The sequence below is a fragment of the Marmota flaviventris genome, chromosome 15 (assembly GCF_047511675.1).
Source record: "Marmota flaviventris isolate mMarFla1 chromosome 15, mMarFla1.hap1, whole genome shotgun sequence".
NCBI classification, from domain to species: Eukaryota; Metazoa; Chordata; class Mammalia; order Rodentia; family Sciuridae; genus Marmota; species Marmota flaviventris.
Genome location: NC_092512.1, coordinates 11,264,916 through 11,292,255, shown reverse-complemented (window position 1 = coordinate 11,292,255; position 27,340 = coordinate 11,264,916). Strand labels below are relative to the sequence as shown.

Sequence of the window (27,340 nt, the reverse complement as noted above, 5' to 3'; positions counted from 1 at the left end):
GAGTTGCACAATGGAAATTTCAAGTTCTATATTGAAAATCTCCAGGAAGAACTGCTATGTCCACATTTCCTCTCAAGGGCATACAACTGAATCTCTGAAGAAATTGCTAACTCAATTCCTAGTTTATTTTCATTCTAAAAAAAAAAACAACACTTTCGAAACAGCTGGCAGAAGAGGTCCTGCTCCACTACACTCCAGTTCTTCTGTTCTCAGATTTTTTACATGGTAACGGAAACAACATGTAACACCAAAAAAGATGCCATGCCCCAAAGGAGACAAGTTCAACCCACTGCATTTACAGAAATAAAGTGCCAGAACAACGGAAAGAAAACAGGCTTGGTGGTCTATAGGGGACATTTAAATCAGAGTGCCTGCCATGTACAGTGTCCCCTCAATCATAAAAACAGCCCTAATGTTCTTTGCCCTGGGGAGCTGACTGCTGGAGGGCCCCCACCAGCTGGCCAGTGATGTCAGAGAGGCCTACTGTGGAGGGCTCTGACCAGGAGCAAGGATTCTGAAACTATTTCATCTCAGAACCTGTTACCTTAACACTCTCAAAAATTTAAAAGACTCCCAAAAAGGTTTATTGTTGTTGTTTTAAAATAGGTTGTATCTATTAATATTTGCTGCAATAAAAATTAAAACAAATTTCTAAACCCTACAGCACATTCAAAAGTGTCAGAAGATGACAGTACCATCACACATCACATAGTCCCTGGAAAGCTCCACTGCATATTCATGACAATAAGAGTCAAAGCAGCAAAGTGACTTTTTTTTTTTTTTTTTTTTTTTAAGAGACAGGATCTCACTGAGTAGCTGAGCTGCTTTAGACCTAAGTTGCTTTCAACTACTGATCCTCCTGTATCAGCCTCCCAAGATGCTGGGATTGTAGGAGTGCGCTATCACACTCCACGCAAATTAACATCCTGACATTTATAAAAACAGGGACCTCTCAGAGACTCTGGGAGAGCCTTGACACCCCCACAGGGAATCCCAGAATAGGGGCGATGACAAACGACAGAGTAGTCCACTCTAGAACTTATATTAGCAAATCAGGAAAGGCCTGGAGAGTCACAGTGAGAAAATAATGGCACAGGCTGGTCACAACAGGATTAATTTCAAAATACTTAAAATGTTTATGTGTTTTCCATGTTAAATTACATTTTTAAAGTTTGGTTTACTTATTTACAACTATCATCTGACTTTAATCAAATGGCACATGCCTCACATAGGAGTTATATTGATAGATATTTTAATAATCTTATCTTGACTGACAACTGAGTTGATTTCCTGTACCACCAACCACTTATGTCTGAATTCTTATTGATACCAATGCATCCTGAGGCTTTATCATAAGTAAATCTCCAGTATAACAAAAATGAATAGAATCCAAAGCGAATCCCCATAATAAATTCTAAATGGTAGGAAGCATTTTAGTCCTTTCCAAATAATCAAATACTAACACGTCCATAATAACAGGGAAGAAAATGTTGTATAATCCTTTAAGGAACAAAAATTGGGTGTGTATGGAATGGAATGGGGTAAAGGTTGATGCATCCCTCCGTCCCATGAAAATCAAAACTACTGAAGGATGGCAGAATCTGCCCCCAGTTTCTTAAAGAGCTTCTGTGACATACCTGTTTTTGTGCCACTTCTCTGGGGTTTTTATAATGACCATTTAACCTTCCTTTGTCCTCAACGTGAAGTCTCACTCATTTATCCAAACACTGTCTCCTCTAAGAGCAGAGAGTAACTAGTGACGAGGCTTGGTAATACACCCACTTGATTCTATCATCTACATGAAAAATAGCGAGAACCAGTTCTGTATGTGTCGTGAGCACTTCCCATGCACCAAGGCAAAGAGTAAGGCAACTAATTGCCATACCTCAGGGTGGCCCCACAACAATCCTTTAAATACGTATTAGGCTCATTTTACAGATGAACAGAAGGTTCGGAGGGTGAAGTGGTCTACCTTTAGGCACGGGGGTGAGTGGGGGCGGAGGAGCGGGGTGAGAGGTCCAAAGAGCTAAAGATGCTTCACATGCTTTGCCCTCACAACAGATCCACACAATGATGTAATGTAAATACCAGAGGTAAACAGAAAGTGAACATTTACTGGGCATGCCTGCAGCAGGTGCCAAGGCACAGAGAAGTTAAGCAACTTACTTCAATAGGATGGTAAGTTAAGGAACAGCAGCAGGCACTGAAGAGCACCTTACATGGTTTAAATAAACAGATGCAGTTAAGTACCTGACATTCAGCAAGCATCCAGTAAAAATTAGCTGCTACAATTGGAGTACCCTGCATATGGGAAGTGTTCAACAGAGTTGCCAGCAGCAGCAACAGAGATTCTATGTCAGGTAAATGAAGAGGGGACCCTCCTCCAGGAACATTATTCCAACCACTCCAAAATAGCTTCAGTGCCAGTCATCCCAGCCTCCAGTATCTGTAATGCCTCTAGCTGGTCAGGCACATCTGTGTGGAATTTTTTTCACTTCTGCTATTTAAAGCATGCAATGGGGTGTAATGGAAAAAATACACCCTGGGTTAGCAGTGGAGTTTCACCTCCTCCTAACCACACAATTTCTCTGGGCCTGGGTTTTTGCAGCTGAATGCTAAGGACAGTCACGCCTTCCCTGCCATGCCAGTGCTCCTCGGAAAGAGCCAGCAGAGATCCTTCCTGCCTGCCTGCCGCTGCTCTGGCCAGTTTGTTGCTCCATGAAATCATAAACTTCCTGAGGATTGCTTCCTTGGCAATTTCCTCTCAGCTATTGCTGGGCTCTTTCTGCAGAATGACTTGATACAGAATTTGGGGCTGCTAGGATGACAAAATCACAAGGTGGGGGCAGAATGATAAGAAGACCCTAGCAGTTACAGCGCCTCATTTCCCCATGTAAGCAGCATGGAAGTCAAGACAGCACTGAGAAGACTGCAGGCCACAAATTCCCCAGCTCCAGGGGTCCTCAGATGAACTGACTCCTCACTGGGAAGAGCTAACAGGTCTGTGTCCTGGCAAAAGCCATAGCCATGTCACCCACACTGTGAGCAAAGTGGCTTCTCCCAGCTATTGTTTCTTTATTAAGTAGGACAGCATACAAAAAAAGTCCTTGTAAACCGAAGGTGTTATATTGCAAGATGCTGGAAACCTCAGTCTTAAAAAAACAACAGACTGTGGAAAAGACTTGGGCAAATAATTTAGCACTTCATTGACAGCAAGTTGTGAGAGTCAACAAATTTACAAGCATCCTTGAACAGGTCAAGGGGACCAGCAAGAGTACATGACAGGCAGGAAGTGGGGAGTCAGGAACAAGGAGGAGCCAATGGCAAGCGAGCGCAGCAATCACAAGGTTCAGCATGGGGCAACTCTCCTCTACTCAAAAGCAGGGTTTTACCTGACTGGTTTCATTTGAATGTTTTAAATACTTCCTCTGTGACAAAAGTCATCTTGGGGCTCAAACACAAAACAAAATCAATTACTTAAGATAAGACACACTGTCCATAGTCAGTAAGTGTTTAAGTCAATGAATGTAATAAATTAAAGAGATCTGGGTGGTTCTGTGCCCTACAGGTCAGCAGGCAGCAGCTGAAGCTCAGGGATAATGAGAAATGTCGGTGATCTAGAAAATGATGGGGTTGACCTCTACAGTCTCCACAGGCTCCCTCTGGCTCTAAAATTCCAATATTACATCACTTCCCTTGAAATTTTGTAAGTCCTCAGTTCTTCCCCTTCCATTCCTGTCCAGTCCTACAGACAATCCTCAGAATCTCCTCATCCTCCATCCACCCACATGGAGGTAGGTTCACCTTCCCGAGTTCTTCAAGGTCCCCACTGCATGTATATGAGTGTGCTCACTGGTTCTCTCAAGCAGGGTCCCAAGACCTGGGTCCGAGAATGGAAATAAATAGATGAATAAGTCAAATCCTGTCTTCAAAACAGTAACTTGATAGGCTTGGAACCAACATCTCAACTCAGTGGGTGCTACATGACAAAAAAGCAGAATAGACTGCCGGGAGAAGAAAATGACTCCAAATAAGTCATCATCTTCCAAGGATTCCACACGATTTTGAGAAAGAATGGGTGTCTGCAAAGCAAAGTTACCTTTCGAGGAAAGGCTACCAGGGTCCTCTCTGAGAGGTCAAAGACAGACTTCACATACCAACACAGTGCACAAGAGAATCAAAGCCAGGCTCTCAGAGAGCACCACTGCTGCTTCAGAAAGAAACACAAATTAGCTCACCCTGGGAACAGTTCATGCTAGGTATGGAGCAAAACCCCCTTTCTCTTTCAAGCTATAGTTTTATGAGAAAGGGTATGAACAGAAACCAAATACATGATTAGTATTTGTGGCATTCATACGCTCATAGCTGATGCATAAAGTGCATATATATGTATATGTGAGTGTATAAACTATGAATTTTAAAATTGTTCATTCCAAATCTACTTTTTCAACAGGCTACAATGCCTAAGGCATCAGTGCAACATCGATGAATCAACAGCTGGTTTGAAACTTTGCTCTACCAAACAAGAGCTGCACATTTACTGGTTGTCTCCAAGCATCTATTTTCTAAGGAGAAATATGCTATAATGAGAGAAACCTTTGCAAAGCTGGTTTAAGGTTAATAAATATTATAAAGAACTTAGCAGAGTACTAGGCTCCAAAGAAAAGCTTAGTAACTTATGGCTGTTACAATACAATGGCTCCTAAAGCTTTAAGACTGCTCAATCATTGCAACAGATACCCAGACATTTCCAGAAGGCTTCCCAGTAATAAAATATTGCCTTTCTTCTTGGGAGGTGGGGTGGGTGATTGAAGTAATTTGTTTTTTGACCAATATTTGATATGATTTGGTAATGCCACATGGCCATAATGTCTAATAGATCACATTAAATTATTAGGCCAAGTGACATTACTCACTATGGCAGGAAGTGAAGCTGACACCATACTTCCAACTGGGAGCTCCAGAGTGAAGCAGGCCTACCCCACATAGCACGCCTGGGTGGGCACAGGGCACAAGGCCACCCTGTTCTCCCAAGTGGATATAGGGCTCAAGTGTCAGTGTCAAACTGTCCTGTGCTCATGCTCATTTCCAGGAAGCCCCAGGGACACACCCACAGCATGTAAGCATATAAGTATTCTTGACCCCACACCAGCTACAGGATCATGGTTGAGGGCAGGGACTTGGAGACTTCAAATTCAGATGGATCTTTGTCTGAACCTTGGTTCTTTCCCTTCAGCAATAAAACCTGAGAGAGGAAACTGCCCATTGTCAAGCCTCAGGTCACCCAAATGCAAATTAAATTATTCCTTACAGACTTGTTATGAAGATCAAATAATAAAAGACACTCCCTGTCTTTTATAAACAATGGTTTAACTTAGGATTTTTCACTTTGTGATGGTGCAGAAGCAATATGCATTCAGTAGAAACTGTACTTCAAATTTTAAATTTGGACCTTTTTTCTGGCTAGTGATGTCACAGATACTGAGCGACACTTGGGCAATGATATGAAGCCAGGGCTCTAGTCAGCCATGAGGATGAGCAGTCTATGCTCCATAGTGTGCTTTGTTCCTACAGTAGGATGTTTGGTAGATCAGGTGTGTTATATGCATTTTTAACTTATGATGGATTTATCAAGATGTAACCCATGAGAAGTAGAGAAGCATCTGTGTCTGTCAAGAACATGGCTCCCTGAGTCTGTTCCTCCATCTGTAAAATGGGGGCCAGAAACTCCTCCTGAGGCCACTGATGCAAAGATTAAATAATGAAATATCTTTTAACTTCCCATTCCAGTGCCGGATATACTAGGTGACCAAGGTGTCAGTCACCAATGGAAAAACATTAATTTATGCAATTATTTATTAACAAATAAGAGGAAAAATGAAAACAAGATACCAAAAGGTCAAACTAAGAGACTCAAGGAACTTGGCATTGCTTTCTCAGGGTTCAATGCTCTGATATTTGGGAGAAGACAACAAACTACACTATAAGATGCAAAGGGAGCCCCGTGCCTAACACCTAATGCTGCTTCCTAATTTCCTCTCCTTGGCACCTGAACCCACCATTCTGTTGGGTTAGGACATCACATGCTGCTGTAAGAGGGAGGGGAACTGAGTACAGTGGCACACACCTGTAATCCCAGTGGCTTGGGAGGCTGAGGCAGGAAGATCATGAGTTCAAAGCCAGCCTCAGCAACAGTGAGGCGCTGAGCAACTCAGTGAGACCCTGTCTCGAAATAAAATATAAAATAGGGCTGGGGATGTGGCTCAGTGATTAAGTGTCCCTGAGTTCAATTCCTGATACCAAAAAACAAAAAGAAAAGGGGTATGCTCATATCTTTGAGTAAGCCACTGAGGTACTAAATGAGCTGAAAACAGAATTCGAAAAGAAGGTACAGGTCTTGAGGCAGGGCATTGAGGGAGGTGGAGAAGACAATGTTCTGGAATCCTAAAGGGATGCCAGAAGTCCTAAAGGAGTGAAGAGGATGAAGAAAGTACCCAATGGGCAAAGGTGATGCTGATCAAGGAAAAGCACAGAGGCCTCGAGACACAAACCCCAGCATCCCTGCTGACTGTACTTCCTGGTCAAGTGCTGCTTCTCTCTGTGCCGTTTCCTCATCTGCAAAATGAAGTTGGTACTGCTTGCTCTCCATGTGCTCTGAGGCTTGATAAGATGATAACCATATGTATAGACCCAAGCTCAACCTACCAAGAGTGGATCTTGACTTGAAGAAGTACACTCTAACCTGAAACCCCACCAGGACAGATGCTCCAGAAAACAGTACCCGAACCCCTAGGGAAACAGAGCCCCGAAGGCAGTCTGACTTAAGAAGTCCACTTTGGGGCTGGGGATATAACTCAATTGGTAGAGTGCCTCACGTGCATAAGGCCCTGGGTTCAGTCCCTAGCACCCCCCCCCCCACACACACACACACACACACGAAGAAGTCCACTCTGAAGCTTTTGGAACCAAAAAAGCACCACCCTGGAAAACCACAGTGGTTGTCCCAAAATATAGCAAATTCACATCACAATATAGATGTGCCTCCATAGCCAAGAGCCAGCTCCAGGCCAAAATCTGAAGTACACTTGACTTCCAAAAACCATGTGCCAACCCTCAGGAAAGACAAGTTCAACTCAATTTTGGCCCCCTTTCCTTTTCTTTGCTTCCTAAGTTGCTCCCAAAGCCTCATCACCCCACCAGCCCCACTAAATTCCAGTAGAGTTCCCTCTCTAAAACACCTCCTCCCTATTTCTCAGCCAAGTGCCAAGTGGGAAACGAACTAAAAAACATGACCATACCCATGCCCGAGTCACACGGCAGTACTACGGGGTCTATAAAAGACAATTACTGCTAAGGTTTCAGTGTCGTTTATGGTATGGATGTGGTTTTGAGTGTGTCCCCCCCAAGGATCTGTGTGTTCGAAGTCTGGTCTACAGTGCAGTGGTGTTGAGGTGGTGTGACCTTTAAGAGATGGGGTCTAGTGGGAGACACTTAGGTCACTGGGGGTGCGGCTCTCAGAGGGGATTAAGGTACTTCTCCTGAGACTGGGCCCTCCCTACTCTGCCTTCTTGTTGGGCAACACCACCTCTCCCTCTTGGGAATGCTCCTGCACTGTGACACCTGAGGTCAGCTGGCTGTTGGGGGCACCACACCCTTGAACCTCCAAACTGTGAGCTAAATAAAAGACTTTATTTTCAAAGATACTAAGCCTTAGGTACATGGTTATAGTAACCCAAAATGGGCTAATCCAAAGGGACTTTTCAGCTGGAAAAACTTCCTGTGGATTTGGTAGTGGGAATTGAGAATGTTTAAGCAGCCAGGGAGAAAGGAGGAGCTGCCTGAGGTCGGCCAGAAGGCAGCCATCTTTGGTCTTTGCACATTTCCCCTTTTTAGGGTGAACATTCACTAATTCTGAGCCCATAAGACTGAGGCATTAGCCAACTTCTTTCCATAATAAGTAGGAATTTCAGAAGAGAAGCTGTATGGGTAAGATAAAAAAACTACCCCCACTGAGGAGGCTGGAGGCTGATAAGGCAAAACTGCTCATTTCCCGTGACACTGAGATGACACTGACCTTCAGTTCTCCACCCTGGCAAGCACAGTTGGAGCACATCACATCCACTCTTTCTTCACTTTACCACTGGCTTGCCAGTAACTAGTCACATTTACAGGCAACAACACACTGAAAGTTTAATTTTTTTCCTCTGGATAAGCTTTTAAATCAAGATCTCACTGTAAGTCTTCTTGGGTAGAGAAAAACACTTCCCTGGGCTGTCTGGGGTTGGGGGTATAACAGGGCACACACGACATTTCTGGTGGTACAATCTGGCAGCCTGACAACTCTGTCAGAAATTTATGAATACCCCTGGCCTTTGACTCAATGATCATTCTAGGAATCTATCTACACTAGGACAGAAACGTACAGATGTATTCAAATATCCACTGCCCGATGTGAACAAAGGGTCACACTGTGGGGCAAGCAACCTAAGGAAAGGAGAGAAATGCCACTAATACAGTGATTTGCCTCTTTAAATGCTATGGGAATGCTTACGATATGCTAAATGAAAATAAGCAGGAGACAGATATGTCTTGAAGAAACACCTGATGTGATGGCACTGGGCTACTTGTGTGCATTGGGACTGTGGTCAACTTGTTAAAATTTTATACTTTTGCTCATTTTCTACAAAGTGAATACATTGTTATTCCTTAACAAGAAAAATTATTAGTAACAAAAGCATGTTACCAGTAGATTGTAACCCACATTAAGTGATAGCCCAGGGATGCAATTCAACACTGCTCACATGTGGAAAGTCTTCAGGACAAACTAGTCTCTTTGACAAATGGCAAGGAGGAAAGAAGAAGAGAGAATCTACAGATTGAAGGACATTTAAAATAAAAGTCCATCAACCTCAATATGTGCATCTCATTTGGATCCTGGCTTAAAACGAGACTTTTTTTTTTTTTTTTTTTTTTTTTTTTTAAGGACAACTAGTGAAATGTGAACAGTAATTGAATATTTAATGATATTGTGAAATTTTTTTTCAGATGCAATAATAGTATAATGGTTTGGATTTTTCTTCCCAAGTTCTTATCTTTTAGAGATACATATTGAAATATTAATGGGTGAAATGAAATTTTATCTGGGACTACTTCAAAAAAAAAATCAGGGAGGTAGGAGGAGGAGAAGGGCAGAGAGGAAAACAAGATTGGCCAGTAGCAGGTAAGTGTTGAAACTGTTGACAGATACATGAAGACTCATACTCATCTCTCTGCCTTTGCATATGTGTAAGATTTTAAGTTAAACAAATTAAAGGGGCTGGGATTGTGGCTCAGTGGTAGAGCGCTTGCCTAGCACGTGTGAGGCACTGGGTTTGATCCTCAGCACCACATAAAAATAAATAAAAATAAAGATATGTGTCCATCTACAACTAAAACATTTTTTAAAAGTCTTAAAAAGCAAATGTCCTTTAGAAAAACTACATGGAGGAATGAGTTCATCAGGAAAAGGAGTATCAGGGGCCTGGGGAGTAGGCAGTAAGTGATCTAATGAAGTATTACAAAATTGGCCCATATTAAACCCCACATTTGTTACTTCTAAAGGTATTAAAGCTTTAAAATTACCAATTATTTGGCAAAACACCTCCACCACATGGGTCTGTCTCCTCCAGATGGTGAACTGTTGGAGAGGGGCATGGAACTGGGAGCAGAACTGACCTCAAGCCTAATCGTGCCTTTTTAGCCAAGGTTTCTTTAACATTTCATTTTTTGAGCCTTAGTATCCCCATCTTTTAAATGAGGAAATAGTGGCTTCATTGCCAAATGAAGGATGGTGTGGATAAAAACTAAATAACATATTGAAACAGTATAAAAACATGGAGAGTAAACCCAGGGCACAACCACTCCTAAGAACCATGATTCACTACTTAGCATCCATACAGAAAAATCAGAGAGGTTGACTCTCTTTGAAAGTATCAATTCTCTCATTAATCCCTCTCCTACCATCCTGTGAACTGGCTGCCCCATATGACTGATGTAAATTATATGGGTTTAAATGCCTCCCACGCAAAGGAAACAAATCAGGAGGGAAAAATGTTTCCTTCTCCACTGGCAGATGCATGGCTTGTTTGTGTGTGCACTTCCACCAGGAAGGAAATGCTACCCAGACTCGCCTCTGTTTACTCGGGCTTTGCTAAGTTACTAACCAGGCAAGGCAGGGTGGGAGGGAGGTGGGTGTGGGCCACCAATCCCGGTTGGATCCCTGGCCCCATCACATCCTAGCTTGTGGGAGGGTTGGAAATAACATATGCAAGTACTCGGCAAAGAGTTGGGACTCAGAAAGTGACAGCTATCACTGTCACTGCTAACCCCACGAAAGACTGCAAATTACAAACACCAAAAGGACAAAGAATTTAGCTCAGCATTCAAGTCTGTTACAGCATAACCTTGAGGAAACTCAATAGTTAATGGGTTTCACAACTGCTCTATGCAATCAGTAGGCATATAGCTAAAGTCCTGAGATGTAGGTTTAGCAGCTTTGGTATCATCTTATAATTTTAATCAAATACCTAGTGCCAACTGGATTTGGGGTAGGAGGGGGGTTTGTCCCTGGTCCTGGGGTACTTCCAATCTAATAAAATGAAGACAAGTATGAACATGAGTGAGAACATCATTTATTTCACTAGCTTATCACTCACATTATATTTTATCCTAAAAATCAAAGAGGAAACAACCCTACTTCCACAGTCATCCAGCTGGTATTTACCACCTTGTTAGGAAGTTCTTTTACAATTCTAATCTGAACAGGTCATGTTTCAGCAGAAGTCTATGTCCTGTTTGCTCGACTTCACTAGCATGTCATGGATAGATACATAGACACACACGACATTGTTTCTTGAGGATGGGTCTGAGGTAGAAAGAGCAGGGAATGGGCTGAATCCTTCCTAAGCCTAGTTCAGCATCAATAAAATGGGGAAAGGGCACATGCCCAACAAAACTGCTGGAAAGATTCAACTGAGACCATGTCTTGAGCATCCACCAAGTGCCCAGCACAGAGTAGGTACTTAGCAGTAGTGTTGGCAGATTATCAATGTGTTCAAACTCTTAAACACAAAATACAGAAGCCCTGGGATGGTGACAGCATTATTTAAGTTGGCACCATTTTATTTACTGGGAGGTAGTGCATTCATTTGCTTTGCTATTAAAAAAAAATATTACTATTATTAAAGCAGCAGCAGCTGCTGGGCCAGGAGTGAATGCGTATTTTGACTTGCACTTTGTGGAAATAAGGAGTATCTAATTTTATGTAAATGCTATTAATGTGAATAAACATTACAAGAAAGAGGAAATGGGATGCATAAAAAGAAAATGATTAATGGAACATAAAGGAAGGTTCCCCACATTTCAAAACAAGAAAGACACTCAAGTTTTATTTTATGCATAACTGGGCAGTGAAGAAGCTGCTCAGTGGAAGGAGAGCTGCTAGCCCTCACTGGACCTCTGCGAAGTCTCTAATTTAATGCTGGGAAAAAGCCAATCAAACCAGAAATTTTCCCAAACAGCCTAGTTGCCCCACCTAACCTTCAAGCCAGCCTGGGTATCTATGGAAAGATTATGGAAAGAGCACCATGTCATCACTTGGGATTCAACGGCAGTAGGGTGTTTATTCTCTGCCCACACCCTGTGTAGAATGTTGGTCTTTCTTGACCACATCTGCAAAGCTAAAACTGGGCAGCACAGACCTCTGACCACAGCCTTCAAAGGATCCCAAGTGAATATAGCACAGAGTGGGTCATGGGGAGGTGAGACTTGCAGAAAGAAGGGCAGAAAAACTAACATCTCCCAAGTGCCACTAGGTCTAAGACATTTCACTGGCCTTACATTACCCACTGGTTCTCTCTATGTGAAGTCTTGTCATCTCCATTTAACTTTCATGTCAGTGAAAAATGAAAATGAGGCTAGAAAACCTGGATCCCAGCCCCAGCTTTGATGTGTGAGGTGGGTGTAGAGAATATGTTTCCCTCTCCTCCGTCCTCTGAGAACCACCATGAAGGTGCTGAAAGGGAGAACTTAAGCCTACCCATCACTTAACCCCCATCATACTTCCCAAAACAGAGGTGGTCTTGGTGTGCCAATTCGGATCCTCCCAGACAGAATCAGGCACAGAGACACCAACTCGTGTGGGGTACTAAAGCTGCAAGTTATGTAGGGCCTAGCCTGTGTCATCTGCCATTGGTCTAAGAAAGAATGCCTCTTTTATTTATCATTCTTCCTCTAATGGTCTATAAAACACTTCAGACTTTCCAATAAATCCCCATTTTACTTAACTAGTTGTCTTGTGTTGAGGCAGGCATGGGGATCTGTAAAAAAGTGAAAAAGCCCAATGTACTTGGATCTTCTAGGCCTTGGCACCCTCATCCTCTAAGACCTTTCTCAGCCCTGCTGAGCTTATATCATGATATAATATCACTGTACTTACTATTGCCCACTGCATGCTGAGGGTGACGTTCAGCGTGGTCATCCTGGCCCTAGCCCTTGGGCATAATGCTACAGAAACACAAGGTATCCAGGCTGTATTAATAATAGAGCTGGGAAGAGCTTATGTTTTCCTCCACCCAAAGTGCATCTGGCAGGAAAAAGGATGGCCTCAATTGCCTTAGCCAACTCTGGTTTTTTGCAATAACTGGTATCCAAATGCAATTGTCTTTTGAGTTTTACCTCCCTGGCACATGAGGTTCTAATTTTGTTTTCCTAGCTTCTTGATGGCTAAATCTGGTGCTGCTATCAAAGGGACATATATTTCGGTTCTTTGGGGAAAATTATACCATAGCCTTGGCATTAAAATTCAGTTCTTACATAACTGACCACAAACAGCACCATGACACAGGACTGCTCAGATGGTGCTATGGCCCAGAAAGAGCCCACAGTGAACTCCTGCATTCTGTTAAGACCAAGAAGAGTCAAGTGCCTCCCACGTTGACTTACCCCTATCTCAGATATAATTAAAACTCATTTTAATGATGTTGAAAAGAGCCTGAAGCAAACAGAAACGCCAATTCAAGGAGAGATCCTTTTTGCTTTAAGATTCCTGCCTCCCAACCAAAATAGAATTCCTTGTGGTCTCAGTGCTTCAAGCTGTAATCAGTAAAGTACACAAGCCTAGCTGCCACGCTGTTCCAGTCAGGACGAAGGCATAAGTGCTTCCCCTCCAATGACCAAACAAATGACCAAAATCAAATACCTGCTTTTATTATAACACAGAAAACAGCTCATTATCCCAAAAATCCAGCAAAAAATCAAAAGGGGCAGCATTGAACCCTTGTACCCGCTTTGATGCACCAGTGGAGGAGCATGGCGGGGGGTGTATGGAAGTAAATGGAAAGAATTAGCAGAGACTGGAGAAAGCATGGGCAGTAAGGCTGTCCCAGTAGAGCCCATCTGTTGTCAGAGGGACAACACTGGTCACTGACTCCCCTTATTTCAGAGTAACAACTACCTAGGGCTGAGTATATAGCTGTGTGAGCTGGGAGTGTGTTTCAGATCTAACTGGGTGTGACCAGGACTCACCCCAGTTACAGTATTTAGTGCTGCCCTAGTCTTCCCCTTAGCCCCATCTGTGCCTCTACCATTTAGGGCAGTTGGCTCTGTCATCTGACCTCATCACTCACCCTTTCAAAACGAGTATACCTAGTCTCTTCTTTTTCAGTTACACATTCGATGGTCTAAAGCAATCATAATAAACCATAATGAGGATAATAACAGCAATCATTTATACAGCAATTACCATGCCAGCCACTATTGTAGGCACTTTACATATACTGACTCACTAAGAGGTGGTACTATTTTCATGAGGGAACAATATTTCAGGAATTTGCCCAATACATTCCAGAAACAAGAGGGTTGCAATTAACCTCAGCAAGGGGACTTCACCCTCCTTGGCCCTAATGTTGCCACTGGTCCACTGTAAGCACTCCTGTACATTTGTTTACCCATCCAAGAATGCTTCTGGCCTCTCTCACAATTCCTTCCTCCCTGCCCCACTAGGGGGCTGACAAATCAGATCTTGACATTTATATGACCATTTATTTTTTTTTTACCAGCATACAAAGTCACTTATTGAGTGACTATGTGCATTATCTCCTTTAATACGCAAAAACATTTATTTATCGAATGAGGAAACACAGGCTTAGACATGGAGTGATCTCTAGTCCCACTCTTTACTCATGTTTAAATAACATGTATGGGAAAGGCCAAGGCCAAGAAGTCCCCAAATGACTAGGTGTCATAAGTGAAAACCACCTCTCTGAGGCTCCATGGATCCCTACACAATAAACACAAAGCCTGAGTAGTGTTTGAACATCCACACCACAAATGACTTTTGTTAACAGGCTCTCAGCCTGATACCAGGGTGGGCTACTGCAGCCCAGCATGGCATGTCTTGAGAGACCTGGACTTGTACCAGCCGACTGGGCTAACAAGAAGAGGTTCCTAATTTTAGGAATTAAAATTCTTCCACCCTGGAAGCAAGTTCCAAAGAGTGATATTGGAGAAGATTTGCCTGCCCCTCCCCAGCCCCCCAGGAAGTACAACCAGCCTCAGGGCCTATTGGAGATCAGAGTATAAAGAGCCCTAGACTGGGAGCCCAGAGCCCTGAATTCCAATCCTAGTGCAATTTCCTTCTCAACTTTAGGCCTTCTCAATCTCTACATCTAAAGCAACAGTACTAAATTAGACCTATATGGGTCCCTATCATGCGTGAGATTCATGGTTTGCTAGTAAACCAATCATGTAAGTAAGATTAACACTTTTGTTTCCCCACTTTTAGGCATCTATAATTGGCATTCTGAGCATGTGATCAGCAGAAGATAAGCAGGGCTACACCAGAGTTGATCAGTTACAGCTGAAATTAAACACATGTGCTACAAGAGTTATGCCAAACAACATTATCAGAGATGTCTATTAATTTTTCTGCAACACTGCAATTGTTATTAGAACTACATCACACCTTTCATGGATTTCTTGGAGATCAGGCTGGCAAGCCCCAGACTAATTTTCTCCAAGGTCCTTTCAGTTCAGATATTTAGTGGTTTCCTGAGTAACTAGCACCCAACAAAAAGGTAAGGCTGTGGATGACCAGGAAGTTGGAAGCAGGCAGGCAGTGAGCCCTGCTGCAACTCTGAGAGCAGCAGTCTTTCAGCCAGGTCCGTGGCCAGTTCACAGGCAAAACATAGGCTGGTCAACAGTTCCAGACTGCAAATGCTAGCCCCGTGACTTCCAGCATCACCCTCTTTTCACTTCTGCCCAGCCCAGAAGGACTACTTTCAGCAGTCTTTGACTACAAAAGCAGAGATTTAAAGAGGTCTCAGAAGAACAGAGAAAAGCAAGTATCTTATTTTTTCTTCCCTCTCTCCAACTTTTTTCTTTGATACTAGAAATCAAGTAGAGTCAAGAGTAATTAATAGATAGACATCTTTCTTGAGCCCTGCAAAATAGCAAAAAGAAAAATCAGCAAGCATAGAAGACAGTGAAAAAGAGCACTTGCCCAGTGTACACAAAGCCCTGAGTTCAATCCCAGCACAAGGAAAAAAAAAAAAAAAAAAAAAAACCTTTTCAATTCAGAGATTCTATATTCAGAACCCAAAAGTCTACCAGTCACTACCATATGACCTTAGACAAGTCATTTAACCTGAGCCTTCATTTACTCATAGTAGAAGAATAATGCTAAGAATGCTACTAGAGTGGCCTTTTATTGGATGACAGATATATAAAATGTTTTTAAACACTGAAGATGTATATATAAAGGGCAAGTAGCCTTAGCATGGAGAGTATCTGCCCAACAGATTTGGGTCTTGCTTTAAAAAGAACATGGATTCTGGCACATAAAGCAAGTTTACTTCTTCCTTTCATTCTGTAGGCAAACTTACTTATGGACCACTGCTGTCTATGTCCAGAAAAAATGTACCCTAGCTACTCTCAGACTGGGGCAGAGGCTTGGGCCACTCAGCCTGAAATTCTGCGTGGGATGGCAGAATGACGGGGAGATTTGTTGCCTTTTATTGTTTTATCTTCAAGAGGTACTTAAGCAAAAGTACCCACCTCAATTTTATCTAAACCCTTCCTGAGAAGGGTTTCTTCTTTTAGGACTACACACTCTTTGGGGATAATTCATGAGCCCCTTAAGTTTAGTAGCTGCTATATCAAAAAGTACGTCCCATTAAGTTTACCTGTTTTCAAAATATACTTCCATTCTAGAACACAGGGCGGGAACAGGGGGGCTGATGAACAATCATGTCAAGCCTTGGCCACAGGATTCCTATGTGTGGCATTCCTAACTTATGGACCTAACCCCATTTATTTTAACACTGATAACCTCTAGTCATCAGTATAGAAGAAAACACCCAAAAGGTTTTAGATATAAGAGTGAAGAAATACATACAGATGAAGTCTGACTGGTATGCATGAGGACTCTACACAAATGGGATTAATTCCCAAGTCCACTACTTACTGACCTTGGGCAAAATGTAATATGTAATTTTTGATTTCTTCATCTGTAAAAGGAGCCAACAATAAAAGGAGGGGGAAAGCATTAAATAGCAGCATATATCAGGCTTACGCATAGTAGGAGAATCAATAACTGAATGAGAGAGGCTTGATAATCAATCTACTACATTCTATACTTTCTATACTTTCATTTCTTCGCCTTCAGAAAGGACTGAACACCCCATTGACAAAAATTAAAATAAGCCTCTGATGCCAGATCCACACCTGACTGCCAAGTTCCTTGAGAAGACTTTTAGATAGCACCTCTTAAAGGCAGGGCTGTCCACCTTTGTACTCCTGGGCCTGCCAGTAGGAGGCACTTAACAATCTGTACATTGCCTGCAATGGTAATTTGAGTGATTTTGATTGTATTGCAGACATAAAATGTTCTATATCATTTCTCCCATCCATGAACTTGCCCTTTCTACCCTGTTAAGAGTTATAGACTTATGTCTTAAACTCCATTAGCTTCTCTATAATATAATCCATATAATAACCCTAATGCTTTAGCAGGGCTTGGCAGAATGATTTGTACATAGCAGCACTTCTCCAAGATGTGTGAAGTGAATGCTTTTCATGGATCATACCTACATAAATTCTCACATTTAAATCAGAAAACCCATATCAAAAGCTTTATAAGCACAGAGGGAAAAATAGTATGTTTAAGTACCACTCTTAAGAAGGTCCCTGAATGTGGTCATGAAGAAAACTAAGCTTCTAAGAAACCTAGGCACCTATTTGATGAGACCGAAATTAAAAGGTACAAAGTGCAGCCTCCCATGTGCTCTACCAAAACCACTGAAATACATCTTTGCAGACATTTAGGACATTTACTTTATGTCTTAAATGTTGAAAGAGTTTGCTAACTCTGTTTATTTACTAGTCAAATCTTGAACACAAATCACTTCATCTCTTTGGGTCTCAGTTTTCATGTTGGGAAAATGGAGATAACTGTCCCTCTTCCTTTACAGAGCTCCTATGAGGATTAAGTGTAATCATGCACACCAGATGCCTACCACAGATCTGGTAGAGAGCAGCTGCTCAATAAATGGGCAGAATACCACCACAAAAATATAATACTGCCCCAAGATAAAATAACCAAGCAGATCTTTTGACCATCTCCCTTCTATAAAAGGCACTGAGCATTAGCTACTCTAAGCCTTTAAAAGGTGGATTCCGCCTACAATGTCCCTCATAGCAGTCCCAAATGCCTGACTGTTCCCTTCTTGGGTCACTTACTCATAACTTTCAAACAATTACAAGTAAAATGGCACACATTGTGTGCTTTGGGTGCTGAATAAGCAGAACATTGGCTTTGGCTTGAAAAACGCTCACACCCCAGGATGAAAACTTGGCAGAGTACTAGTCAACCCATTTCTGCCTCCCAAAAGCAGCCTCTCATATGTGCCAGCCAAGATGTGGCTTCCACAGCCATGTATGATTCTTTATCATCAAAGCAGAAGCCCAAAAGCAAACTCTTTGCCTCTTCTTAGCATACATTTCTAATTCACTTCCTAGAGTGCTCATCACGAGAAAATTTAAATAAAAGCCCTAATATCTGCACAACACAGCATACTCCTGCCAAGGAGATATGGCAAAAGAGAGAGGATGGGTTAACTTGGGGTTTCAAGCCTGGAGACCTCAGACAGCTTTTGAGTTGAGTTCCATATATGCTAATTAGTAATCCAAAGAACAGAAAAGGTCATAAACAAGTAGAAAGATATTTCATTACTAGAACTAGAAAAAGAGAATTCCAAGCGACCCAAATTAATCCTTATTCTGGAATTTCCACATCACCAAAAAAGTACCCAGAAGTCCTATTCCTAAGAATAACCACAAAATAACACAAGCCACATTCTTAAAGTTTCCAAATACCTCACTTGTGAAGTATATGACAAAAAGATTTTGTGGTATGTCTCCAAATGTTTCCTTAAATTTATATTTCATTTCACCTTGAACCCCATATTTTTATTTTTAGAACTGAATTTGAACGATTTAAGATATCTATAATATATTTATAATATGCAACCTTCCATACATAAGCTTGAAAGGGGAAATAAAAATTCAACCATGGTGGTTGGAAAAGCATTTCACATTTGTGCAAAAGGTAACTACAGTCCAACCTTATGGAAAATGATTCAAGAGTTAAAAGATGCAGATAGGGGACAATGGTTTCCGAAGCATACTGTACTCGGGATCACAAAAAGAATTACAAAACTATGTGCTGTCCTGAATGAAAACATTTACTGTATCATCAATGAACTCTAACATGACATTTTTGAACTTCCATCCTGGTTCCAAATCCTTCTCAAGTTCACAAATGGACCACACTTTCATTATGGTTGGATTTTTCCTACTTATTGTAGCAAGACAGTATTCCTCACAAAAAAAGAAAGAAAAAGGGGAAAAAAAGAAAAAAAAAAACCTTGTATTTGCATTTAAATGTAAACAAAGATCAAAAACAGCTGCAAGTAATCTGATATTAACTTATCCTAAAGTGTTGCTGCAACATGCAAATACCCTTACCTATCAACACCAAATACCCTTATCACCTGCTGCACAAACAGAATACAGTAACATTATCTGAATATACAGAAAGAAAAAGAAAGTTAAAGTAACTGACAGCTCTATTAGCAGGCACTGAAAAACTTATCTGGAAGGAATATAACCCTTCAGCCTAATCAATGTCACATCCTTTAAAGGATTAGTGCATAAAAAGGATGCAAACTGCTCCTGTATCAACATGTTCCAATTTATTACAATTAAGTGAAGGACAGTCTCATCATGAGGTCGAATGCCTGGCAACTCTGTTTCAAATCAAACACTAAGCATCACACTAGTGAAACGGACTGACACTTCACAGAGGAAAAATAAAACAAAAACCATTTACCTCTTGCTCTCAAACAAGTTTAGTCTGGTGATACTTCTCCATTCACTTCAAAATTTATTTCAATCACCTAACAATGACTCTGGAGAGAACCCTAGAAGCAGTCCCAAATGGAATGAAACATTCAGACTAATTCACAGCACCTGGCAGGCAGGCATTGTGGAACCTAGCACTGAGAAGTCTCTTACCTCCTAAAATCTAGAAGACCTGTGCTTCAGAATACCAGGTCTATAGGAAAGTACAAGTATCAAAGCTGATGTATCAAGTGCAGTTTTATTGTTATTTTGGTGGGATTGAACCCAGGAGCATTCTACCACTTAACAGCATCTCAGCCCTTATTTTTAAAAGGGGGTCTAAGTTGCCCACACTGATCTCCACTTTGAAATTCTCCTAAGCTTCTCAAATACCTGGGATTACAGGCAAATAACAGTTTGCCCACAAAAAACTCAAGCTTCCTAATATTAGGTGGCCCTAAACCTTAAAGAGCTATCCCCTCTGAGAAAACCATCTCTCTTCCTAACTTCCACCTAATACTGCCTTTCTAGTTGGAATAGGCTTGGCTTGCTTAAAGAAGTGGTGCTTTATGGCACTTAGATATGGTACTGAATTCCAAAGCAAATGTCTTTTTTTTTTTTTTAAATTGAGGTTTCAGAGGCTTCTGTAGCTTCTGGGCTTGCAAGTTCCTCCTTATCCACCCCACCTTATCACTAACTCAAATTTTTGAAGAAATCGATCTGCCCTTGACCCTGCCCCTGGACACCCTCAACGCTTTCCTGGAGGGTCCAGATAACTGGAACTGTTCTTTCTGCAGCCTTGGGTTTCCCCTCTCTGGTCAACACTGCAGGCTGCATCCGCCTCATATCTCCCTTTACAATCTAAGAGTCCCCTGCAGACCTGGCGCAGCAGCCCTGAGCCCTACCACAGCCAAAGCTGATAGAGGAGCCGGCTGGAGAGTTGTTTGCACAGATCTTCTTCCACCTGGGCTTTCGGGGAAGTCAGGCGCCAGGCATTAGCTGGGAGGAGTCTTGGGATGGAGACAGTCCCAGCCTGACTTCTTATTCTTTTGCGATTTTTCCATCAGCCCTGATCTCTGCAGCTACTCCTGCCTGGCAGCGGCGAAGTGCGCTCACTGCCCATCTCTCCGTCCCTTACTGGTGACCTTGGCCTTCCCACTTCAGCCCTTGGTGGCGCGACGCCACCTACTTCGCGGGTTAGCAAAGGGTCACAATGATGTGGAAACGCAGAGCAGACCTGCCTGACTTCCAGGCTGGGTGCAAGATACAGAACGGACTTCCCTCTTCTGCCTCCTCAGAGTGTGGAGAAAGCTCGCTCAGCTCTTCCCCACCTCCCGTCCCTGAGCCTTTAAACGTGTAGGACCCGGGAAACCGCTGACAAATGGGGAAGGGGTCTGCAGGTTTAAAGTTCCCCATTCACCCAAGAGTGGGCGTGGGGGTGGGTCCTTGAGGGGGTGTGGCTCCCCCTGCCCCCGACATCGCGGTCCTCCCCAGTTCAGAAAGCAAGAGCATCCCACTGCGAAGCAGCGGCGGCGCGCGGGGGCAGCGAGCCAGGGTCCCCGCGGCCGGGCCAGGGTCCTGGGCCGCGACCTACCTCCTCCAGCAGCGTGACGGTGTTCCTGCAGTTGTGCAGCCGCGTGGTGAAGCTGGACGTGGTGGGCGAGTTGTAATCCTCGGTGGTCTCGGCGATGAACTCGGACACGGAGATCTGGTCCGGCATCCTGCCGGGGGGGACGAGACACAAGCGGGGGCGGGGGGTGAGTCACGGCGCAGGCTCCCGGGGCCGCGGGCCGCCCGGGGCTCATGAACGCCCCGCGCGCAGCCCTGCGCCCGGCCTGGCGCGCTCCCACCCGCGGCGGCGGGAGGAAGGGCGGGCGAAAGCGGGCAAGGGCGGTGCTCCGCGCCGGGCCCTTCAAACTCCGAGACGCGCGTGAGGCCGGGGGCTCCGGGGGGTCCGCCTCCCTGTGCTCATGCCGGCGGCGCCGCAGCTACTCGGCGGCGCGGGTCGGGGAGGGTCGGGGAGGGCCGGCCAGCTCCGGCGGCTGCTCAACGCTCTGACAGGCGGCGGCGCGGGCGCGACCGACTGAGCACACACTCCCGCGGGCGGGTGGCGCTCCCGCTGCAGTCACGGGGACAAACAAGGAAGTGCTCTGCGCACGCGCCGCCCCCCCCCGCGCGCCCCCGCGCCGCCCCCGGCCCGGCCCTGCTCCGACGCGGGCGCCCGGGGCGGGCGGGGGCCGCGCGGCTTGCGGGGCGCCGGAAGCGCGCGTCCCCGGGGCCGCCCCCGAGCAGTTACTTCAGCAAGCTGGTTACGCGAGCGTTTTGCAAGAGGGGGACCAAAAAAAGTTGTATGCGTTCTTTTTTAGTCCCGTGTGGGTGCAGGAAGCGAGGCCGGGAGAGCCGCCTCCCGCTGCGAAGGCTGCCGGCCATGCGAGGGGGCGCGGGGCGTGGCGCAGGGGCGGCCCCGGGGCAGCCCGCAGCTCGCGGGCGCTCGCCCTCCCGCCGCAGGGCGCTCGCCGCCGCGGGAGGCTGGTCTTGTGGTTTTGGTTTGGTCGCTAAAAATGCTGAGCGAAGACCAGTGAAAGGATTTTGTTTTTATAATTTCCTAATCTTTTCATTTGCATTTTCTCCGCCCCCCCCCCAAACCAGGAGAAAAGACGAGGATCAGGGAGTGTAGAGGCATTTCCCAGGTGCAGATGGTGTCCAATGCTAAGCGAAGGTCAAATTTCAGCTGCAAAAGTACCAATTGATAGCTCACTCCTCGGCCCCAGCAGATGGCTATTTTTTTAAACTAGCTCAGTTTACTGTTGTTAACGCAAAGAATGTAATTCCTCACCATTGACTCTAGATGAAATTGATTTTACAAAGAAGAAAAAAAGCTAGGCCCGTGGGGTGCCTCATAATTGGCTCCAGTAATTGGAGCCTTTAGGAGCCTTTGATAGTGGCCTTGTAGCTGATCTTCCTGATGAGCACCTTAGATAGGGCTGAAGGCTGGCCCTGTGGCCTCTCCTCAGCCCGTGCTCCTGCCATTTTCTATGGTTAGGGGTCTGTTCTCTGCTCCTATTGGGCCTGGCACTAAGAGGATTCTTGTCAAATGGAAATGCATCACCTCATTAATGATCAAATATTTATTAGAGCCTATAAAGTGCTCTGGAGAGTCACTCGGTGACAATGCTCCTGGTGTCATGGAGCTTATCTTCTGGTAGAGCAACAGAAAACTAGTAAATACACAACAAACGTGGAGTAAATAAACAGGAGCCCAGCAATGGCGTTGAGTGTGAAGAATGTTCAGAGAAGGCCTCTCCGACAAGGTGAATGGAAAAGAATGAGGGAGTGACCCACAGGCTACCCTGTTGGCTATGGAATCTTAGACCCTCATTTGCCTCTCATGAAGGCAAAAGTTAAGGACACCAACTCCAGGAGGCTATTATGAGTTCTCATAATGCATGAGATCTGCTTTGTGTATTGGAAACCATTATGAAAGTGTGATGTTTATCTCCCCTTATTGGCCAGGCTGGAACCTGCACTAGGCCCCCAGCCAGGTGCTCATCAGTGCCCTCCAAGGGACCATGTTTCATGTAGGAAAGTGCATCCACCAACTAAAGGAAGAATTTTCTAAGAGAACACACACAAATCACCTTCCCTGGCAAAGTGAAGTGTTGAGAAATGCACTTTGAGAGGCATTATTTTAAAAATTAGTAAATAAATAAACAGGTACCCAATAAACAGAAGTACTTTCTCCCATTAATACTTTAAAAGCTGGAGGTTCTGGGAAAATAGCCAGGTGGCAATAGCAGGTAGTTAAAAATGGTACCTGGGGGTCAAGTGGTTGCAGAATATAGCTTTTGAAGTATGAGCCACCTAGGAGGAAACTTCTTCGTCCACTGCATCTGGAAAGTTCTATAACTTGGAGCAAATATGGCTGCTATTACCTTGAGTCTCAGTAATCCTGTGCTCCCCCATGGAAACAGTGAACATTACATGGAACACTTAGACTTCCCTCCTCTCTGAGAATACCTTATTTCCTCCAGGATAGAAATAAATTCAGACTTTGAATTCTTCTTTTCTGTATTCCAAATTGTCATCCAGCACCTGTCACCTCCACTAAGCTGGTAGCTCTTTCCAGCCTCTATATCTGGCAGATAGTAAACAAATATGGGCTGTTATTAAAAGCCAAGAGCTGGTGAATAATTGCCTCAGTTCCAGGAGGTCTTGGGTTCCAGAGCTTTCTCTTCTAATAACTGATGCTGTCACCTTGGGCCTGGGTGCTATCACTTATAAAATAAAGAGGAGAATGTGTCAAAATGACCACACAAAGTCCTCTCACCTGAAGCTGATTGGTGTATATATTGGGCCCTGCAGATGCAAGGAATAAAGATATTATAGCAGGTTAAGCTAATTGCAATAGTAAATAGCCAGGGATTTCTTTCTTGATTGAATTCACTAGAGCCCAAACTGCTGTCATCAATTGCTGTTTCAGTTTCATTTGAAGATTATGTTATTTTTCTGCTCTTCCCCTATTTCCTTTGACCAAGAAAGGAATATGCAAACAATGAGATGTTGTGCTTTGGTAAGTATATATCCCTCAGACTGGTCTGCAATTAGAAATTTCAAAGGTTTACACCTCAACCCACCATTTCTGGTGTTCATGGACCAGCATCCTCTTTAAACTTGAAACTGCCCAGTGCAAACCATCTGCACCTAACATTTTCTCAAATACCCTGCAATCCATTCCTGGATATCTGAAAGCAAATAGAGTCTGACGTGGGCAAAATTTAAATGCTGTATTTCTTTGCCTAGAGCTGCCCAGAAATATATGCCATCCTTGCCAAATGCAGGAAACATATATATGCACTCATTCTTATGCTCGTGTGCACCCAGCTTTATATGAAGCAGGCAATATCTTTGTTGTCGTCATTATAATCCCCCTCCAAGACTGTCCAGCACCTTTGTACCTTTCATCCTACCGAGTGCTGCTCACCAGGGCAAGACAGTAGTCTTAGCTAGATGGTCTTTGCCTCCTTAAACACAGGAAGCAAGAATGGTGGTGGCTTATTCTAGATAGTAATGGTGCTATGACCCCACTGTCACCAGAGAATTAACTCTGAGTTCACATATCCGGTTGCAGGCCTCACTCTCCCATCTGCCTTATAACCAAGGGGAAGCATTTGCAAGATGACTGACAGTGAACCAGAGATGGATAGTCAGGGGTGCTCTCTGGGCCCAAGAAACCAAGAGGAGCCACTGGTGCTCTGAGCCACAGTACCAGCCAGTGACAGAATTCATCAAAGCCTCCCCAGTTCCCTCCTGGAACAGAGGCAATGGGGAGAGAAAAGGCTTCATGTTATGTAAACCTGGGTTTGAATCGCTATTCTGTGACTTGTTAGCCTTGCTTTTTCATCTGCAAAATTAGGGTAATGGATAACAATAAAGCTGTGTTTCAAGTTTTTATGTGAAATGAAATGAGAAGATATGGATAAAGATGTTAACACATAGTGAATAATCAACCAATGTGAATTCCCTTTGAACTCTTTTTTATGTGAAGTATAACTATAAATACATCTCTGTTCATTCCACAACTCATATCTCTAAATTAGTCACTTAGAGGAAGGAAGAATAAAGGGAGGAGAAGGCTGCATGGTAATTACAGAGACTAGGATCTCAGATGTGTGAAGAGTTTTCAGAGACCTCACTTAATCCTTTCAGTGTCCTCTGTGAGGCCAGATCCATTAGTGATAGTTTGGATTTTGGAAGTAACTAAACAGTATCTAGAGTCATAAGATGAATGCCAATCAGAAGTAAATTGGGATCATAAAAAAATAGCCCCATTTTCACAAAACACAGCTTCTTTAAAGAAGGATATTCTGGCTGAAGCAACTTCTGGGAGCAAAAACAGGGCATTAAATTTGCTGGAACATGAGTTGGAAAGACCTGGACTCACATTTCTGCCATGCAGCAGCTATGAGACCTTGTTAAAGTAATATGTACCTATGAATTTCTTAGTGTTTTGAAAATACAATGAGCTAAGGCACATACAATGCTAAGTATGGAGTTCTGAACACACATTCCCTTCTTTAAACCTCATGACAACTTTAAAAATTAAGTGTAATTATCCATATTTACCAGAAAGGAATATGAATCATCAGGTATACTACAGGATACTACTTTTTGACCTCCTTTCCTGGGCCAGCCAGTGTTTTCAATCATTTACCTAACAGTCCTGAGATGCAAGTATGAGAGTAAAGGGACCTGAAACATAATGAGATCTCACTGCAAGTTAATGTCCCCAGCCAACTCTGCATCCAGTGTTTTTTCTACTGCCTGAAAAATTGTTCCCTTCACATTGTATGATACAGTATTTTCACTATACAGTGTTTTCCAGCCCAGACCACCAAAGAAAGTGGTTTCCCTATTTCACCCGATAACTCATGAACTTCTTCTTCTACCAACTAAAAGGAGTAGTAGAGGAAAGGAAAGTTCTTTGGGGCAGGAGCAGGGAGGAGTGAATTTGATTCTGTGTGTTGTGCCATCAGGCTCAAGTTGCCATATTCTATGAGCTAAAGACTGTTTTCTTCATGTTCTTTGTATGAGTGCTTCTCAAGGGCACTCATGAAATTTCATGTAATATTTTTAAAAAGCCTACTCTTAACTCCCAAATGTACTTAATTTAATTTAAACATTTCACATAAAACCACTAGAGTATTCTCAGTAAGTAAAGAGGAGAACATGGTTTGTTTGGAGACAAAAATCTCTGGTCCCTGACTGTTCCTTCTGATGGAGGTAAGAGCAAAAGATACAGAGAGTATACTGGGAACCCATAAGGCATGTAGTGTGACTATCAAGTGAATGAACTTGGGAATATATTTCTGTTCAGTAAGAAATATCATTCCTTGGGGCTGGGGCTCAGTGGTAGAACGCTTGCCTAACATGAGTGAGGCACTGAGTTTGATCCTCAACACCATGTAATCATTCCAATAATGTCAGCTAATAGTTTCTGTGCATATTAGTCAGCAGGTATATTATTCCTGTTTTATAACAGGGGAAACCTGAAGCTTAGAGGTCATGTAGGGCAGTATTGAAGCAGGACTGGACAGTCTGATGCCACAGCCCAGGTGATTAGCCACAGTGCTCTGTGGCTCAGCAAAGACAATTAATGGGTCCATACCCCAGGATAATTTTCTGCTGCAGTCTGTTATCTTTTTCTTCCTTCTTGGAGCTTGATTCAAATGCGAGCTTGACTAGCTTGGGGAGCACTTCCCTGGTCCCACTCCTTGGGGATTAATCTTTGGGGATATTCTCAATACAGCCTTTCTCCCTTTGTGGTCAGCTGCTGAAGGATGTTGGCACAGTTTCGGGGAACCTCAGAGTCAGGTACACATGGCAAACTGAGAACCTCCCCTGTGACAAGCAACTCTGCTAATGTCAGGGCTTGGCTGAGAACTCATCTTCCTACTGAGTTGCCTGCAAAGTTCCCAGATTGTCAATCCCTGGGGGCACTCGGAGGCTAAGTCCTATAGTCTCTGGATCACCTACATCCCCCAAGAATTAAAGGAAGGACAGAAGGTTCCTGGAGCCCCAGGCTTGACATTTTACAAGCACCATCTTCTGAAATCTTCCCAGGAACAGGGTGAGGTGGCCTGTTTTTTGCTGAGAGAATCTGGGGACAGGTTATGCTCAAGGTCAGCAGTTAGTAAGAGAAAGCTCTTCACAGCGGCCTGAAGCTGACCCTGCAGGCCCTTTCTTCCCCACAGAAGGCCTGCCTAGCACAGGTCCCCCGAGGCCTCCATCAATGTGTTTTGAATTGAACTGGCTCCCTTTTATGAGCTCCATCATTTCTAATAGAAGTAAAACAACCTCCAAGTGAAGAAAAATGGTGGTGTTTTATAGGATTCCTAAAAATGTA

General features: G+C 43.7%; 1 protein-coding gene across 5 annotated transcripts in view; it reads right to left on the bottom strand.

Moving 5' to 3' along the window:
* The window catches only part of Asap1 (ArfGAP with SH3 domain, ankyrin repeat and PH domain 1), a 332,543-nt gene that overhangs the window by 241,275 nt on the left and 63,928 nt on the right, over nt 1–27,340 (bottom strand). For all 5 annotated transcript variants that reach the window (XM_027950264.2, XM_027950249.2, XM_027950256.2 and 2 more), the window contains exon 3: nt 21,032–21,158. In XM_027950264.2, the coding sequence (XP_027806065.2) occupies nt 21,032–21,158 (127 nt within the window). The remainder of the gene's footprint in view (nt 1–21,031; nt 21,159–27,340) is intronic.